The sequence below is a fragment of the Bubalus bubalis genome, chromosome 1, assembly GCF_019923935.1.
Source record: "Bubalus bubalis isolate 160015118507 breed Murrah chromosome 1, NDDB_SH_1, whole genome shotgun sequence".
Classification (NCBI taxonomy): domain Eukaryota; kingdom Metazoa; phylum Chordata; class Mammalia; order Artiodactyla; family Bovidae; genus Bubalus; species Bubalus bubalis.
Window position 1 is genome coordinate 125,281,681 of NC_059157.1, and position 18,859 is coordinate 125,300,539.

General features: G+C 44.1%; 1 protein-coding gene across 1 annotated transcript; it reads right to left on the reverse strand.

The window, feature by feature from the left end:
* Positions 1-8,498: 8,498 nt before the first annotated feature.
* On the reverse strand, positions 8,499-13,453 carry RTP4 (receptor transporter protein 4). Its single transcript, XM_006068972.3, has 2 exons — positions 13,218-13,453; positions 8,499-10,594 (listed from the first exon to the last, which is right to left on the reverse strand). The coding sequence occupies exons 1-2, from the start codon at positions 13,397-13,399 to the stop codon at positions 8,800-8,802; spliced, it is 1,977 nt and encodes a 658-aa protein (XP_006069034.3). The 5' UTR covers positions 13,400-13,453; the 3' UTR covers positions 8,499-8,799.
* Between the last annotated feature and the right edge of the window lie 5,406 nt (positions 13,454-18,859).

Below are 18,859 nucleotides of genomic sequence, written 5' to 3' on the forward strand. Positions count from 1 at the left end.
ACTTGACTAAATAAGATCACAAATTGTTCATAAACAATACTTAATTTTCTATTTGATAGAGTGACAATAAAGTATTTCAAAGGCTAATACAGGTGGTTAAAGAGTTGTTAACAAAACTTCACTCTTTTAATATTGATAAGATTCAGTTTTCTTATCAAACTTAAGAAAGCTGAATCTTCTCAATATTAAAAGAGTGAAGTTTTGTTGAAGAGATAAGAAGGCCTTCAGCGATCAATGCAAAGAAATAGAGGAAAACAACAGAATGGGAAAGACTAGAGATTTCTTCAAGAAAATCAGAGATACCAAAGGAACATTTCATGCAAAGATGGGCTTGATAAAGGACAGAAACAGTACGGACTTAACAGAAGCAGAAGATATTAAGAAGAGATGGCAAGAATACACAGAAGAACTGTACAAAAAAGATCTTCACGACCCAGATAATCAGTGTGAATAACCCAGATAATGGTGTGATCACTCACCTACAGCCAGATATCTTGGAATGTGAAGTCAAGTGGGCCTTAGAAAGCATCACTATGAACAAAGCTAGTGGAGGTGATGGAATTCCAGTTGAGCTATTTCAAATCCTGAAAGATGATGCTGTGAAAGTGCTGCACTCAATATGCCAGCAAATTGGGAAAACTCAGCAGTGGCCACAGGACTGGAAAAGGTCCGTTTTCATTCCAATCCCAAAGAAAGGCAATGCCAAAGAATGCTCAAACTACCACACAATTGCACTCATCTCACACGCTAGTAAAGTAATGCTCAAAATTCTCCAAGCCAGACTTCAGCAATATGTGAACCGTGAACTTCCTGATGTTCAAGCTGGTTTGAGAAAAGGCAGAGGAACCAGAGATCAAATTGCCAACATCCGCTAGATCATGGAAAAAGCAAGAGAGTTCCAGAAAAACATCTATTTCTGCTTTATTGACTATGCCAAAGCCTTTGACTGTGTGGATCACAAGAAACTGTGGGAAATTCTGAAAGAGATGGGAATACCAGACCACCTGATCTGCCTCTTGAGAAATTTGTATGCAGGTCAGGAAGCAACAGTTAGAAGTGGACATGGAACAACAGACTGGTTCCAAATAGGAAAAGGAGTACATCAAGGCTGTATATTGTCACCCTGCTTATTTAACTTATATGCAGAGTACATCATGAGAAACGCTGGACTGGAAGAAGCACAAGCTGGAATCAAGATTGCCAGGAGAAATATCAATAACCTCAGATATGCAGATGATACCACCCTTATGGCAGAAAGTGAAGACGAACTCAAAAGCCTCTTGATGAAAGTGAAAGTGGAGAGTGAAAAAGTTGGCTTAAAGCTCACCATTCAGAAAATGAAGATCATGGCATCTGGTCCCATCACTTCGTGGGAAATAGATGGGGAAACAGTGGAAACAGTGTCAGACTTTATTTTTCTGGGCTCCAAAATCACTGCAGATGGTGACTGCAGCCATGATATTAAAAGACGCTTACTCCTTGGAAGGAAAGTTATGACCAACCTAGATATCATATTCAAAACCAGAGACATTACTTTGCCAACAAAGGTCCATCTAGTCAAGGCTATGGTTTTTCCTGTGGTCATGTATGGATGTGAGAGCTGGACTGTGAAGAAGGCTGAGTGCCGAAGAATTGATGCTTTTGAACTGTGTCGTTGGAGAAGACTCTTGAGAGTCCCTTGGACTGCAAGGAGATCCAACCAGTCCATTTTGAAGGAGATCAGCCCTGGGATTTCTTTGGAAGGAATGATGCTAAAGCTGAAACTCCAGTACTTTGGTCACCTCACGCACAGAGTTGACTCATTGGAAAAGACTCTGGTGCTGGGAGGAATTGGGGGCAGGAGGAGAAGGGGACGAAAGAGGATGAGATGGCTGGATGGCATCACTGACTCGATGGACGTGAGTTTGAGTGAACTCCAGGAGTTGGTGTTGGACAGGAAGGCCTGGCATGCTGCGATTCATGGGGTCACAAAGAGTTGGACATGACTGAGCGACTGATCTGATCTGATCTGAAGTTATCAAAGTCTTGATTAAGATGACAAAGCACAGGAAATTATTTTGACAAAGCATAGAACTTCCATTTTATAGGCAGATTATTTAATAGATAAAGAAAAATCTTTCACAACCTCTTCAGAGATAAGTGAAACAGACCAGTAGAACTTTGTCCTTTAAGTAGATGAAAAAAAAAATCAAGTGTTAGTTTTATATAAATATACTATTAATATTAAGATTTATTTTTAAAAACCGTTTAATTTTACTTTGATGAAAGACGGGGTAAAATTTCCTGTGCTCATGCCCAGTCTCCCTCTCTCTCTGTAGATACAGATATGGCCATAATTTGTCCTCCATTTCTGTTTTCCTTTCTTTCCATCCTGAAATAATCAGTTTTACTTTAGGAAAAATTTACTTTCTTTTCCATTAACAAAAATGTATATCCATATCTCATACCTTGTGTTGTTTTGTTGTTTAGTCAACAAGTCTTATCCAACTCTTTTGTGATCCCCATGGACTGTAGCCTACCAGGCTCCTCTGTCTATGGGATTTCCCAGGCCAGAATACTGGAATGGGTTGCCATTTCCTCCTCCAGGGGATCTTCCTGACCCAAAGATGGAACTCACATCTCCTGTGACTCCTGAATTGGCAGGCGGATTCTTTACCACTGAGCCAACAGGGAAACCCTCTCTGTGTTTCAGTCAATCAGTGAGTTCAGTCACTCAGTCATGTCCTACTCTTTGCGACCCCATGAACTGCAGCACGCCAGGCCTCCCTATGACCAACTCCTGAAGTTCACTCAAACTCATCAATCAAGTCGGTGATGCCATCCAGCCATCTCATCCTCTGTCATCTCCTTCTCCTCCTGCCCCCAATTCCTCCCAGCATCAGGGTCTTTTCCAATGAGTCAACTCTTTGCATGAGGTGACCAAAGTATTGGAGTTTCAGCTTTAGCATCAGTCCTTCCAATGACACCCAGAACTGATCTCTTTTAGGTTGGACGGGTTGGATCTCCTTGCAGCCCAAGGGACTCTCAAGAGTCTTCTCCAACACCACAGTTCAAAAGCATCAATTCTTTGGCACACAGCTTTCTTCACAGTCCAACTCTTACATCCATACATAACCACTGGAAAAACCATAGCCCTGACTAGACAGATCTTTGTTGGCAAAGTAAAATCTCTGCTTTTGAATATGATATCTAGGTTGGTCATAACTTTCCTTCCAAGGAGTAAGCGTCTTTTAATTTCATGGCTGCAATCACCATCTGCAGTGATTTTGGAGCCCCAAAAAATAAAGTCTGACACTGTTTCCACTCTTTATCCATCTATTTCCCATGAAGTGATGGGACCAGATGCCATGATCTTTGTTTTATGAATGTTGAGCTTTAAGCCAAATTTTTCACTCTCCACTTTCATTTTCATCAAGAGGCTCTTTAGTTCTTCTTCACTTTCTGCCACAAGAGTGGTGTCATCTGCATATCTGAGGTTATTGGCATTTCTCCCAGCAATCTTGATTCCAGCTTGTGCGTCTTCCAGCCCAGCGTTTCTCATGATGTATTCTTCATAGAAGTTAAATAAGCAGGGTGACAATATACAGCCTTGACGTACTCCTTTCCCTATTTGGAACCAGTCTGTTGTTCCATGTCCACTTCTAATTGTTGCTTCCTGACTTACATACAGGTTTCTCAAGAGGCAGGTCAGGTAGTCTGGTATTCCCATCTCTTTCAGAATTTTCCACAGTTTATTGTGATCCACACAGTCAAAGGCTTTGGCATAGTCAATAAAGCAGAAATAGATGTTTTTCTGGAACTCTCTTGCTTTTTCCATGATCCAGCAGATGTTGGCAATTTGATCTCTGGTTCCTCTGCCTTTTCTAAAACCAGCTTGAACATCTGGAAGTTCACGGTTCACGTGCTCCTGAAGCCTGGCTTAGAGAATTTTGAGCATTACTAGAGTGTGAGATGAGTGCAATTGTGCGGTAGTTTGAGTGTTCTTTGGCATTGCCTTTCTTTGGGATTGGAATGAAAACTGACCTTTTCCAGTCCTGTGGCCACTGCTGAGTTTTCCCAATTTGCTGGCATATTGAGTGCAGCACTTTCACAACATCATCTTTCAGGATTTGAAATAGCTCAACTGGAATTCCATCACCTCCACTAGCTTTGTTCATAGTGATGCTTCCTAAGGCCCACTTGACCTCACATTCCAGGATGTCTGGCTCTAGATGAGTGATCATACCATCGTGATTATCTGAGTCATGAAGATCTTTTTTGTACAGTTCTCCTGTGTATTCTTGCCACATCTTCTTAATATCTTCTGTTTCTAGGTCCATACCATTTCTGTCCTTTTTTGAGCCCATCTTTGCATGAAATGTTCCTTTGGTATCTCTGATTTTCTTGAAAAGATCTCTAGTCTTTCCCATTCTGTTGTTTTCCTCTATTCCTCTGCATTGGTCGCTGAGGAAGGCTTTCTTATCTCTTCTTGCTATTCTTTGGAACTCTGTATTCAGATGCTTATATCTTTCCTTTTCTCCTTTGCTTTTCACTTCTCTTCTTTTCACAGCTATTTGTAAGGCCTCCCCAGACAGCCATTTTGCTTTCTTGCATTTCTTTTCCATGGGAATGGTCTTGATCCCTGTCTCCTGTACAATGTCACAAACCTCCATCCATAGTTCATCAGGCACTCAGTCTATCAGATCTAGTCCCTTAAATTTATTCTCACTTCCACTGTATAATCATAAGGGATTTGATTTAGGTCATACCTGAATGGTCTAGTGGTTTTCCCTACTTTCTTCAATTTAAGTCTGAATTTGGCAATAAGGAGTTCATGATCTTAGCACAGTCAGCTCCCAGTCTTGTTTTTGCTGACTGTATAGAGCTTCTCCATCTTTGGCTGCAAAGAACATAATCAATCTGATTTCGGTGTTGACCATCTGGTGATGTCCATGTGTAGAGTCTTCTCTTGTGTTGTTGGAATAGGGTTTTGCTATGACCAGTGTGTTCTCTTGGAAAAACTCTATTAGCCTTTGCCCTGCTTCATTCCATATTCCAAGGCCAAATTTGCCTGTTACTGCAGGTGTTTCTTGACTTCCTACTTTTGCATTCCAGTCCCCTATAATGAAAAGGACATCTTTTTGGGGTGTTAGTACTAGAAGGTCTTGTAGATCTTCATGGAACCATTCAACTTCAGCTTCTTCAGCATTACTGGTTGGGGCATAGGCTTGGATTACCATGATATTGAATGGTTTGCCTTGGAAATGAACAGAGATCAAGCTGTCATTTTTGGATTGCATCAAAGTACTGCATATCAGGCTTTTGTTGACCATGATGGCTACTCCATTTCTTCTAAGGGATTCCTGCCCAAAGTAGTAGATATAATGGTCATCTGAGTTAAATTCATCCATTCCAGTACATTTTAGTTTGCTGATTCCTAGAATGTCGATGTTCACTCTTGCCATCTCCTGTTTGACCACTTCCAATTTGCCTTGATTCATGGATCTGACATTCCAGGTTCCTATGCAGTATTGCTCTTTACAGCATCGGACCTTGCTTCTATCACCAGTTACATCCACAACTGGGTATTGTTTTTGCTTTGGCTCCATCCCTTCATTCTTTCTGGAGTTATTTCTCCATTGATCTGCAGTAGCATATTGGGCACCTACCGACCCGGGGAGTTCCTCTTTCAGTATCCTATCATTTTGCCTTTTCATACTCTTCATGGGGTTCTCAAGGCAAGAATACTGAAGTGATTTGCCATTCCCTTCTCCAGTGGACCACATTCTGTCAGACCTCTCCACCATGACCCACCCGTCCTGGGTTGCTGCTAAGTCACTTCAGTCGTGTCCGACTCTGTGTGACCCCATAGACGGCAGCCCACCAGGCTACACCATCCCTAGGATTCTCCAGGCAAGAACACTGGAGTGGGTTGCCATTTCCTTCTCCAATGCATGAAAGTTAAAAGTGAAAGTGAAGTCGCTTAGTTGTGTCTGACCCTCAGCGACCCCATGGACTGCAGCCTACCAGGCTCCTCCATCCATGGGATTTTCCAGGCAAGAGTACTGGAGTGGGGTGCCATTGCCTTCTCCGCATCCTGGGTTACCACTCTCTTATTTCAAGCCAGACTCCTCACTGTTTCTATCCTATACTCCATTGTTTTCCAGAAAGATACAATATTTTAAAAATGTTATTCTACTCAAATTGCCCATATTCTCATATGTTTGCAATGACTCCCCACTGCCTATGAGGTAAAATCCAAATCCCCTCAGTAACTCAATAATCCAAGTCCCTGACCTGGTCGAGGGGAGGGGTTGATAGGGAAACATAGTGGAAGAGATGGGAGCCACTTGACAAAAGAAGGGATAATAAGCATTGGTGACAGGGAGGAGAAGCTAAAGATGATTCTCAGGTGATAAGCTTGAGTGACTGAGGCAAATTAGAACAAGAAAAAGAGAGATGCTGATGAGCTTGATTTTGAAAGTGGGAATGTAGAGATGGCAGTGTGAGAGCCATGTAAAAATGCCTAACACACAGATGGAAATAGAGAAAGAAAGATGTAGCTATGCATCACAAGATCTCAGGATTGGCAAGTTCTTACATGCTTCCAATCCAAGGCAAGAAGTATGGGTAGCCTCCTTGAGGGTCACCAGACTACTTAAGCCCACCCAAATATCTCCATTCTAAACAATACCTTTTGATTTGATGATCCTTGAGAAAGTCTCTATGGAATGGGGTGGGAATATTTGAGTTAGTTTAAATAGGAGAAAAAAAGAACAAGAGGAGATAGGTATGTCAATATTTCTAATCTATGATCTTTGATGTTGTTGTTAAAGCTGCTGCTACTGCTGCTGCTGTTACGTCGCTTCAGTCATGTCCGACTCTGTGCAACCCCATAGACGGTAACCTACCAGGCTCCCCTGTCCCTGGGATTCTCCAGGCAAGAGCACTGGAGTGGCTTGCCATTGCCTTCTCCTGTTGTTAAAGCTAAAGCATATCTAAAACATAATTGCCTGATCCCTGCAATGATGTCAACTTCCTGTTACTGCTATAACAAATTGCCATGAATTTAGTGTCTCAAAAACAGCATAAATTTACTATCTTATGGTTTTGGAGGTTAAAAGTCTAAAATGAGTCTCACTTAACTAAAGTCACATGTCACCTGAGCTGGCTCCTTCTGGATGCTCCAAAGGAAAATGTATTTCTTTGCCTTTATGAGCTTTTAAAGGCTGCATGCATTTCTTGGCTTGTGACGTCTTTCTCCACCTTCAGAACACATCCTTTCAACCTCTAGTTCTACAGTTACATTTCCTTTTTCTGACTTTGACCGACTTGTGCATGCGTACTACCTGCTAAGTCACTTCAGTTGTGTCCAACCCTTTGCGACACTATGGACCACATCCCATCAGGTTCCTCTGTCCATGGGATTCTCCAGGCAAGAACACTGGAGGGGGTTGCCATGCCCTCCTTCAGGGGATCTTCCTGACAAGAGGAATTGAACCTGCATGTCTTATGTCTCCTGCATTGGCAGATGGGTTCTTTACCACTAACGCCATTTGGGAAGCCCCTTGACCCTCCTGCCTCCCTTCTATTAGGACCCATGTGATTACATTTGGCCCATCTAGGTAATATAGAATAATCTCCTCATCTCAAGATCCTTAAAATTAATCGCATGTGAAAAGTCCCTTTAGCCATGTAAAGTAACATATTACAGGTTCTGGAGATTAGGACATCAACATTTGGGGGAACCATTATTCAACGTATTACAATAATTTTCTGATGAAACTCAGGACCCTCAGTTCTAGTCAAGATATGGTCTATATATATTGATATCAATGAATGAGTGAATGCACCAGCAAAAATCTTTTAATGATTTAACACATATTATTGGTTCCATTATCTGCAAGGTCATTTTTTTTTATTTGGAGGATAATTATAATAGTGTGATAATTTCTGCCATACATAAACATGAATCAGCCATAAGTATACATATGTCCCCTCCCTCTTAAAACTCTCTCCCACCTCCCTCCACATCCCACCCCTCTAGGTTGTCACAGAGCACCTGGTTTGGGTTCCCAGCCTCATCCAGCAAATTCCCACTGCCTATCTGTTTTGCATATGGTAATGTATGTGTTTCAGCACTACTCTCCTAAGTCATCCCACCCTCTCCCTCCCCAACTGTGACCCTAAGTCTGTCCTTTATGTCTGTGTCTCTTTTGCTGCCCTGCACATAGGATCACCAGTACCATCTTTCTAGATTCCATATATATTGTATATATGTATTAATATACAGTATTCGTCTTTCTGACTTACTTCACTCTGTATAATAGGCTCTATATTCATCCACCTCATTAGAACTGATTCAAATGCATTCCTTTCTGTAGCTAATAGTCCATTGTGTATATGTACCACAATTTCTTTATCCATTCATCTGTCAATGGACATCTAGGTTGCTTCCATGTCCCAGCTATTGTAAATAATGCTGCAAGGAACATTGGTATACAAGTGTTTTTCAGTTATGGTTTCCTAAGGGTATATGCCCAGTAGTGGGATTACTGGGTCATATGATAGCTTTATTCTTAGTTTTCTAAAAGAAATCTCCATAGTGTTCTTTATAGTAGCTGAATCAATTTGCATTCCCTGCATCATGTTTTAAACTACCTGCAGAGGAGGTCCAGGAACCATTGGTTATTCTCTAAACTTGACCCTGCATTGGTCCCAGAGCAAATTTTGTCATATTAAAATGGCAGCCAGTTCATTGACTACCATGGAATTAAGACAAGAGAAGACAGCTCTTTTTTTTCCCCCCCATCATTCTACTCATAAGTATTTAGACACCAGAAAGGTAAACAGAGCAAAAATACAGACATAGCCCCACCTGAACAGCTGCTCCTGGTTGTGGAAATCATTTGAGGGAGGTAATCTGAAAAAGCTGTCTGAAGCAGACCCTCTAGGTGAGCACCTCTCCTCCCTGCCCCAGGCAGCTTGACTTCCACACGAAGGTCCTACATGTGGCCGTGTGGGCTGTGCGCTTGGCCCCACTGGGGGAGCTGCCCTCCTTGTAGCCTCAGTGTCTGACCCTGATGTGGCCTTTGCGATTGCCTTCCATGTAGGCTGTGAGCTTGAACCCTGGGGTGGGGGACCTGCCTTCCCTGTAGCCTCAGTGTCTGACCCTGATGTGGCCTTTGGGATTGCCTGCCGTGTAGGCTGTGAGCTTGAACCCTGTGGTGGGGGGCCTGCCTTCCCTGTAGCCTCGGTGTCTGACCCTGATGTGGCCTTTGGGATTGCCTGCCGTGTAGGCTGTGAGCTTGAACCCTGTGGTGGGGGACCTGCCTTCCCTGTAGCCTCAGTGTCTGACCCTGATGTGGCCTTTGGGATTGCCTTCCGTGTAGGCTGTGAGCTTGACCCCTGTGGTGGGGGACCTGCCTTCCCTGTAGCCTCAGTGTCTGACCCTGATGTGGCCTTTGCGATTGCCTTCCATGTAGGCTGTGAGCTTGAACCCTGTGGTGGGGGACCTGCCTTCCCTGTAGCCTCAGTGTCTGACCCTGATGTGGCCTTTGCGATTGCCTTCTGTGTAGGCTGTGAGCTTGACCCCTGTGGTGGGGGACCTGCCTTCCCTGTAGCCTCAGTGTCTGACCCTGATGTGGCCTTTGCGATTGCCTTCCGTGTAGCCTGTGAGCTTGACCCCTGTGCTGGGGGTCCTGCCCTCCCTTTAGCCTGATTGTCTGACCTTGATGTGGCCCTTGGGATTGTCCCTCCAGTGGGCTGTGGTTCTGTCATCTTTGTGGCCTGAAGCTGTGCCCCTTGTGTGGCTTGTGCCTCCTGTGTGGACTGCTGGCCTGACATCCTTATAGCCTGAGAGTATGTCATCCGGGGGGCCTGTGGTCCTCTCCCCAGTGTAGACTGTGAATATGCACACCCTGCAGGTAGTGGGCCTACTGTGTGAATGGGTCGTGGATCGGTCCACCCTGGGGGAAGTGATCTTGCTACTTGGATGGGCTGGGGGCCTGTTGCCCATGCAGCCTGTCGATCTGCTCCTGCTGTGAACAGCTGGGCCATCTCCCGTTTAGGCTGAGGGCCTGTCCCAGGCACTTGGATCCCAGCAGTGACCTGGCTGGGCCCTGAGCCTATATGGGCACCAGAATACCCATTCCCGGCTGCTGAGTGGTTCCTAGATCGGTTTTGGCCACCATCGTCACCGTTGTGAGGAGAGGAACTCCCAGTCTTCATGTAGGAGAGAGAGGATTTTTCTGGCCGTGTCACACCGTTTTCTAAGTTCGGTCCACAATAGCCCAGAACACATGCTTCACAATTGGCCTTGTCATGGGACCCATCCAAATGTACTTCCGGGATCACGGGTAGCTCTGAAACCTTCCTGATACCATTTCTGTAGAATTTCTCCAGAATACGCTGCACCAGGTTTTTCAGAATCCTCTTGCTGCTTTCTGGGGAGAAATCAGGCTTCTCAAACTGAGACCGGGAGCACTTCTTGCACCTCTGTCCAAAGATCCGCATGAGCACCTTGCCCGGGGATTTCTGGTTCTCCAGGTACATGTGACATAGTATCTGCACTTGGGCGGAAGCCCAGATTCGACGGCATGAGGAACATTGGAACCTGCAGACAGACAGAAGATCATTGTACCCTCAGCTGTTGCTAACCTGAGGGAAATGGGCCTGGCTTGGTCTCTGAGAACCCTTTCAACTTGAAAAAGTGCATGTGATATTGACAATTTGACAAGAATGAGAGGGACTGTGTTTCTAATGAAGCTTCTTCCTGTGGCCCACTGAACTCCCACCCAGATGTGGTCCCAAGTCTGCCTCTTTGCCAGCAAAACATCTCTGAATGTCTCAGAGGGAAAAACATTTCTGCCAATTGCCAGTGAAATTTGGTCTTCACAAGGTCACAGAGAACTCATAGAGTACCTATTCTGAAGCAATGTTTACAGTATTATCCCATTTCATCTTTAAAGCATCCCTCTTAGGTAGGCATTATTGATCCCAATATCCAGATAAGGAAACTGAATCATAAAAATGATATACAACTTGCCTAAGGAACTCGCAAAGTTAAATGGTAGAGCCATGTTTCCAATCCCAAGCCATTATCTATCTACTATACCACATCGCCTCTATTGAGCAATGGGGTTTGTTTTATACCTCACTTAGGACCTTGAACCACAATACTTGAGTTGGAGACTCAAGTCAGTAATTTACATTGTTGTTATTTAGTTGCTAAGCTGTGTCTTACTTTTGCAAGCCCATGGACTGTAACCCACCAGGCTCCTCTATCCATGGGATTTCCCAGGCAAGAATACTGGAGTGGGTTGCCATTTCCTTCTCCAGGGGAATCTTTACAACCCAAGGATCAAATCTACACCTCCTGCTTGGCAGGAGCTTCTTTACCACTGAGCCATCTGGGAAGCCCATAGTTTATATTAGGGGAACTTTTTTAAAAAGCACTTCTCTAAGCCTCATTTTTTTACATTCATAAAGGGAAAAATATTCAAGAGTTAGATTGTCATGAGATTAAATGAGAATATGTGAAAGCATTTTGTAAACTACAAAGTATTTTTCAAAAACTGGTTAATATTTTTCTAAAACTATGTTGGTAGGTTGCTTTTTCCATCTTGGAATGAGCATCAGGTCAATTCATCTGAATAAGAGAAGCACCTGTTCATTTGGGAGAGTGCCAAACTGATTAAAGACATCATGAGTCCCTCAAAGAGCTCTGGCTAGTGCAAAGAGAGACTCTTACCTGGTACACTGGGTTCCAAGCAAAGCAGAATAACTGCCACATGGGCTCTAGCCAATGGCTTGAAAACTGTGTTCAGTAGAGCCCCAGGAGGCCTTACATAACAATAGACTCTGCAGCTAAAAATAATTTATATATAAGTATATATGTGTTCTGTAATATGTAATATATGAATAAGTTATTTATAAATATGTTACCAACATATATATATAGACTCAAGTCAATAGTTTATATTGTGTGTGTGTGTGTGTATATATATATATATGTGAAAAGTGAAGTCACTCAGTCGTGCCCGACTCTCTGCGACCCCATGGATAGTAGGCTGCACCAAGCTCCTCCGTCCATGGGATTTTCAAAGCAAGAGCACTGGAGTGGGTTGCCATTTCCTTCTCCAGGGAATCTTCCCAACCCAGGGATCGAACCCAGGTCTCTCACATTGTAGACAGACACTTTACCATCTGAGCCACCAGGGAAGTCTCTCACATTGTAGACAGACGCTTTACCATCTGAGCCACCAGGGAAGTCGTACACACACACATTGTATATATGTAGAGAGAGAGAGAGAGAGAGAACTATTCATTGTCTTATGAGAATGGAGAAGAAGGAACACTTACTCTGCTGAGGAATTACAGGGCACTTGAGTTATTCCTTGAGAAATAAATAGGGAGGCAGGAAGGAAAGGGCCTGCTGAACATCATGGACAAGGGTATAGAAGTCTTGAAATGTATGTCATGGCTAATAACCCATAAGGAAGGGAAGAGAGGATATCTGAGGTGAGATAGGAACAGGCCAGGAAGAAATATAACAGTTGAAATGAAGGTCCCTGCATGCCATATAAAAAAGTAGACTTGACTGTCCAAGTCAGCATTTCTCACCCTCCTGCATGGGCAAGGAAGCTGATTCCTGCAACTTGAAGTCTCACTGGAAGTTAAAGAGGGAGACAGTCAATAAGGGAGGGGCAGTGTTTAGGGACACTAAGAACCAGGTTTTAATTTCTTGCAGCACCAATCCCTCTTCAGGTCTTCAGTAAAGTAATATTCAAAGCCATTGTCTGGCTTTAGTCAATTCTTGGGGCTGTAAAGGGAAGCCCCAGTCCTAGGCTGGTACTGACCAGGACTAGGCTTGTAGGGCTGCTGCAGCCTGTGGAAGCCAGTCCGGACTGAGGTGGGAAGTAAGATAGCAGAAGCCTCTATATAGAGGCAGTCTGGAATAAATGGTGGTGAGAGGATGGGGGGGCAGATTTATTTCACCCCCTGGGGATTTCCAAAAATATTTAGGGAAGAAACCTAGTAAAAGAGGAAATTTCCTACCATTAAGCCAAAATAGAGGCTTAGAACCATGTCATTTCCATACTAAAGAACACCGTAACTGCAAGAGGATGAACAGCCTGGTGACACATATTCTTTTTAACAAGCTCTTAAAAGAATTCATCAGTGCCAAGCTGAGCCTCTTGGCCCAGAAAGGCCCACAGCTAGACAGACTCACATACCTGCCAAATCCTTTCTGCTGGTATTGCCTCCACCCCTGGGCCACACAGTCTGGCTGAAGGTTTCCATCCATCTTCAGGGTCCATCTGGCCCGGGGCTTCTCCTGACAGATCAGTTCTTGAAATGTCTGCTCCCATTCCCTGATATCCAAAGCTATTCTCTTGCTCTGAGGCTTGGCGTCCATATTGACAATAACTTTCAGTTTCCAGCAAGAAGGAAAAACAGTTTCAGTTTCTCTGAACACACGTCAGCTGTTTTTTTCTGACTTTCATTTCAGGCTGTCTGAGTACACAGAGCAAGTTTTTGTTCTGAGGACAGAGGGCAGCAGGGATTAGCTAGTTTGTGAACAGGTCTTGCTAAGGGATGTCTGAGTACAAAACTCTGGTCTGGATTCTGGAGGTACCTATCAGTTAGTTTTTTTTTCCCCCCTGTTTTTACACTAGGCAAAGCACTATGCTTGGGCTTCTCTGGTAGCTCAGCTGGTAAATAATTCACCTGCAATGCAGGAGACCCTAGCTTGATTCCTGGGTCAGGAAGATCCCATGGCAATCCACTTCAGTATTCTTGCCTGGAGAATCCCCATGGACAAAGGAACCTGGCGTGCTACGGTCCATGGTGTCACAAACAGTCAGACACAACTGAGTGACTAAGCACACACACACACAAACACACACACAAAGCAATATGCTCAGCACTGGGACAAGCAACATCAACTAAGACGCAGTACCTACCCCCACAGGTGCTCACACCCTCGTGCAGACACTGGAGAGTAGGGGTCGATGTAGGGGAGCACATGTCCAAGGTGTCTCTCACGTACCCGAACAGCCCTTACCATAGTCCCTTAAGGGGGGGGTGGATTATTCCTGGTATCTTTCAGGTGAGTGGCACAGAGAGCCAGGTTTGGGGGGTTACTTTGTTCAAAGCCACCAGCTAGTAAGCAGTATAAGTGAGACTTGAATTCGTTCTTGTGTGACTCTTAACCTGCGATGTCTCCAGCCACCTCCTTCCCCAAGGAGAGCTCAGGATGGTGTTTTGGGTTCCAGGTTGGCAACTTGGAACCAGTGGGAAGAACCATCTTGAACCCTGACCTAGTGATTTGCTCTAGTGAGATTTCCTGGGTCATGAAGCATGACTGTAGGACAAATGAAAGGATTTCTTAACTCCTCCTTTCATTGTGTAAATTATCATGCAAAGCAATGTACAAGCAGGAGTGGGAGCCATCTTTGGATATCATGATAGAGTTCCCATTTCTGGGGTGAAGTATTGGGAATAGATGACCTGTAAAGTCAAAGTCACTTCTGGGTTTCCCTGGTGGCTCTGTGGTAAAGAATCTGCCTGCTAATGCAGGAGACATGGGTTTGATCTCTGGGTTGGGAAGATCCCCTGGAGAAGGAAATGGCAACCCACTTCAGTATTCTTGCCTGGGAAATCCCTTGGACAAAGGAGCCTGGCAATCTACAGTCTATGCAGCCGCAAAGAGTCAGACACGAGTTAGCAACTAAACAAAAACAACAAAGTCACTTCTAACTCAAAACAGTCTGAGATCCCAGAAAGTAAGCTCTGTCCCTCTGATGTTGCAATTCAAATGAGGGAGATAAGATAAGCAGCATGCTTGTGTCCTTGGAAATCCCACTACAACCCTTGGAAGTCCCAGACAGGATCACCCTAAGTCTTCTCAGGCTTTCTAGATGTTAACGTGCTCTGTTTGGAAGACAGAAACCTCTTCCCCTATCCTATCCTCCCAGGATATTCTGTTCTATACAAACTCTCCCACTTTCATAACTTTATACATTGAGGGTGCTTATGTCTGCAGAAACAATATAGGATACTCTTGTCTGCACAGATAGTTGTAGGAACTTCAGGTTAAACCCATGGAGTATGAGAATTGGAAATCTCTTAGGAATCAACTTGTCCTCTTTTCCTTCTGATTATTATACACAAAAAAACAGAGACCAGAGACATAGGACTTCCCTAGTGGTCAGTGGTTAGGAATCCACTTGTCAATGCAAGGGTCTTGAGTTCAACCACTGGTCCAGGAAGATTCCACATGCTACAGAACAACTAAGCCCACACTCTAGAGCCTGTGAGTGACAACTACTGAGCCCATGGGCTGCAGCTACTGAGACCATGCACCCTAGAGCTGGTGCTCTGCAACATGAGAAGCCTGTGCAACATGACTATAGAGAAGCTTCTGCTCACCACAACTAGAGAAAGCCTGCATGCAGCAAAAAAAGACCCAGCACAGCCAAAAATAAATGAATAAGTAGATAAATAAAAACCAAAAACAGAGACACAAAGGAAAGAATCCTCCTTCCCAAGGTTATGCAGAAAATTATTGTCAATAGAGGGCCAGAACACAGATATCCCATTTTCTAGCTCTGAACTCTGCTCACTTGCCCAACCATGCCTAGGCCCTTTCCCCACCCTTCCTCTTCTACTTTCGGAGCCCAAGCCCACTCTTTTTGTCCTGTATCTTCAGAGCATCCCTGTCTCCTGACTCCTCAAATGGTCCTTTCCCCCCAGATGTTGCCTTGACTGATCCATTGCACTCCCTGCTGCTGGGGTCCAGCCCCGGTGGATCCAGGGAATTCAAAGCGGGGACGGCATCTGCGAACTGGATACAATAGCTTTAATTAAATATTAATTAGAGACATAAAGAGTAATAGAATAAGGATAGCTCAGTAGGAAAATTCAGTGGAGAAAAGAGGCTGACTAATTTGGTTTACGTGGAAAGCTAATAAAATTCCAAGGCAAGGAATTTATGTCACCTACGTAGGCCGCAGGTGTCCTCCTGTTCTCCCAAAGGAGAGGAGACACTAAGGCCTCCCTGGTCAGATCTTAGAAGCCCAGGCATAATTAGTAGGCTTGACGAGCCTCCACGCTCCAGATGGGAATTCAGCCAGAAGGTGAGAGAAAGAACAACATGGGGAGACCAAGTTTTGGTGATCGAGGCCCGCACTTTGTTTTCCAAAGTAGTTTTTATACCTTAAGTTGTGCATAGAGTATAATGGGGGAAGGGGTAGAGTCAGAAGTAAGCCAGGCTTTCTTCCTGCAAACTTATCATATGCAAAAGTTTAGGTGATTTACATCATCTTCTGGCCAAGAGGCCTGTTAACATTTTATGACCCTTTCTTCAGAAAACTTATTTTTCTCTAAAGGTGATTATTCTAAAGTCAGGCACCACCCTCCGAAAGCATTAGATAAAGTTGCATTCCTATAGGGCAAAGGTGTGGTGGGCTATGACAAGAAAAAGAACTCAAGGGTCCAAGGTTACAAACATTAAAGCTACTACTTACATTCCTATACACCAATTGTGTTAGGCAATACACTGCCAGGGACACAGTAGGTAAGGGATATGGAAACTTAGCAGCAAACATTGGCCCAACAAGTGAAAAACCCTTCACCAATACAATTTCTAATCAATCTTTTAACTGCTCAAAGGAATCTGTATTTAGACAGTTTAGAACATCTCATGCTTCTCATGGTTGGGAAGCTGTGAACAATCACATGTGGCTGGAAGAACCTGTTCAGGCAGGCTAGAGGACTTCCAAAGGAATTTGTAGGTTGAAACACTCTTGTAATGCCCAGGAACTTTATTAACTGGAGCTGTAAGTTAACTCTTTTTCAGAAAGAGGTGGTGGGGGACAGCCTCCCGTAAAGTCAGAGGTGTAGGTGAGAGCACAAAGCAGTAAAGTAGGCAGACTCTGGTTTTGGGGGTAGGTGCTCGAGAATTTCCAGGGGGACTCCTGAGGCTCGATCCCGCCTTTGCATATGCCAAGCCTCCTTCCTCATGACCTTTGCCACAGGCGGAGTTCCTCACACTGGCTCCCGGCACCCTGCCATTTCCCTTGGCCTCTGCTTGATGTGTTTCTTTTGATATACGCAACTGCTCCAGGCCAGCCTGGTCCAAGAACAGGAGGAGCATGGGGAGGCCATGGGGTATGAACTGAGACTTGAGAACTGGAGGAAGCCCATTATCTTCCTCACCACCATGAAGGGAAAATAAAGAAGAAAGAGAAAGAAATCACAGACTTTTTAAAACCCCATGGATCCACTGTAAACCACTGTTTCTTTGTGCCAAGACATCGTGACTTCAGAATAATCAAATCATGGAACTTATAGTCGGCTTAAAACACAACATTCAGAAAACTAAGATCACGGCATCTGGCCCCATCACTTCATGGCAAATAGATGGAGAAACAATGAAACCAGTAACAGATTTTATTTGGGGGCAGGGAAGGGGGCTACAAAGTCACTACAGATAGTGATTGCAGTCATGAAATTAAGTCACTTGCTCCTTGGAAGAAAAGTTATGACTAACCTAGACAGCATATTCAGAAGCAGAGCCATTACTTTGTCAACAAAGGTCCATCTAGTCAAAGCTATGGTTTTTCCAATAATCATGTATGGATGTGAGAGTTGGACTATAAAGAAAGCTGCTCACTGGAGAATTGATGCTTTTGCACTGTGGTGTTGGAGAAGACTCTTGAGAGTCCCTTGGACTGCAAGGAGATCCATCCAGTCCATCCTGAGGGAAATCAGTCCTGAATATTCTTTGGAAGGACTGATGTTGAAGCTGAAACTCTGATACTTTGTCCACCTGATGCGAAGAACTGACTCATTTGAAAAGACTCTGATGCTGGGAAAGATTGAGGGCAGGAGGAGAAGGAGATGACAGAGGATGAGATGGTTGGATAGCATTACCGACTCAATGGACATGAGTTTGAGTAAACTCCAGGAGTTTGTGATGGACAGAGAGGCCTAGCGTGCTGCAGTCCATGAAGTCTCAAAGAGTCGGACACGACTGAGTGGCTGAACTGAACTGAACTGATAGTTGGAAGAAACCTCAGATATCATCTTCCCACCCATGTCATTGAGAGACAAGATATTGAAACAACTTACCCATCTCACACAGGGTGATAGTGGTGAGTTGAATGTTTTCATCAACTGTTGGTGACTTATCATAGATTGGCTAAAAAGTTTCTGAGATACAGTCAGAAAAGAGGGAGGATCCCCAAAGAACACAAAGCACAGGTCAGTTTTGAAAAAGGAAAATTTAGATACTCAGCAGTTTGGAGCTGAAATGAATCTTCAGGGTCATCTAATCCTTGGATGGCTCATGATGTCACTGTCCTATTCTTATTCAAGACAGACATTGCTAATCAATGACTGCACTCCTCTCTTGTGTCTGGGCATAAGTTCAAAAACTCTTTCATCAGTGATTTAAGCAGTCATTGCCAACTGAATATAGATGGCTTTATTTTTTATTTTTTATTTTTTTTGCCATTTCTGCAATAGTCTAGCTTCCTCATTTTACAAGTTGCAGAAGCCGAAGCCAAGATAGATTTGATTAAACTAGGACTAAAGTACAGTCCATCCTAAAGGAGATCAGTCGTGGGTGTTCACTGGAAGGACTGATGCTAAAGCTGAAACTCCAATACTTTGGCCACCTCATGCGAAGAGTTGACTCATTGGAAAAGACTCAGACGCTGGGAGGGGTTGGGGGCAGGAGGAGAAGGGGATGACAGAGGATGAGATGGCTGGATGGCATCACCGACTCGACGAACATGAGCTTGAGTGAACTCCGGGAGTTGGTGATGGACAGGGAGGCCTGCGTGCTGCGATTCATGGGGTCACAAAGAGT

Bases quoted from the DNA above. Each gene is read 5' to 3' on its own strand.
- RTP4 (XM_006068972.3), bottom strand. From the start codon at position 13,399: ATGGACGCCAAGCCTCAGAGCAAGAGAATAGCTTTGGATATCAGGGAA. The intron at 10,595-13,217 runs GTATGTGAGTCT...GTCTGTCTGCAG, and splicing joins CAGCAGAAAGGATTTGGCAG to GTTCCAATGTTCCTCATGCC.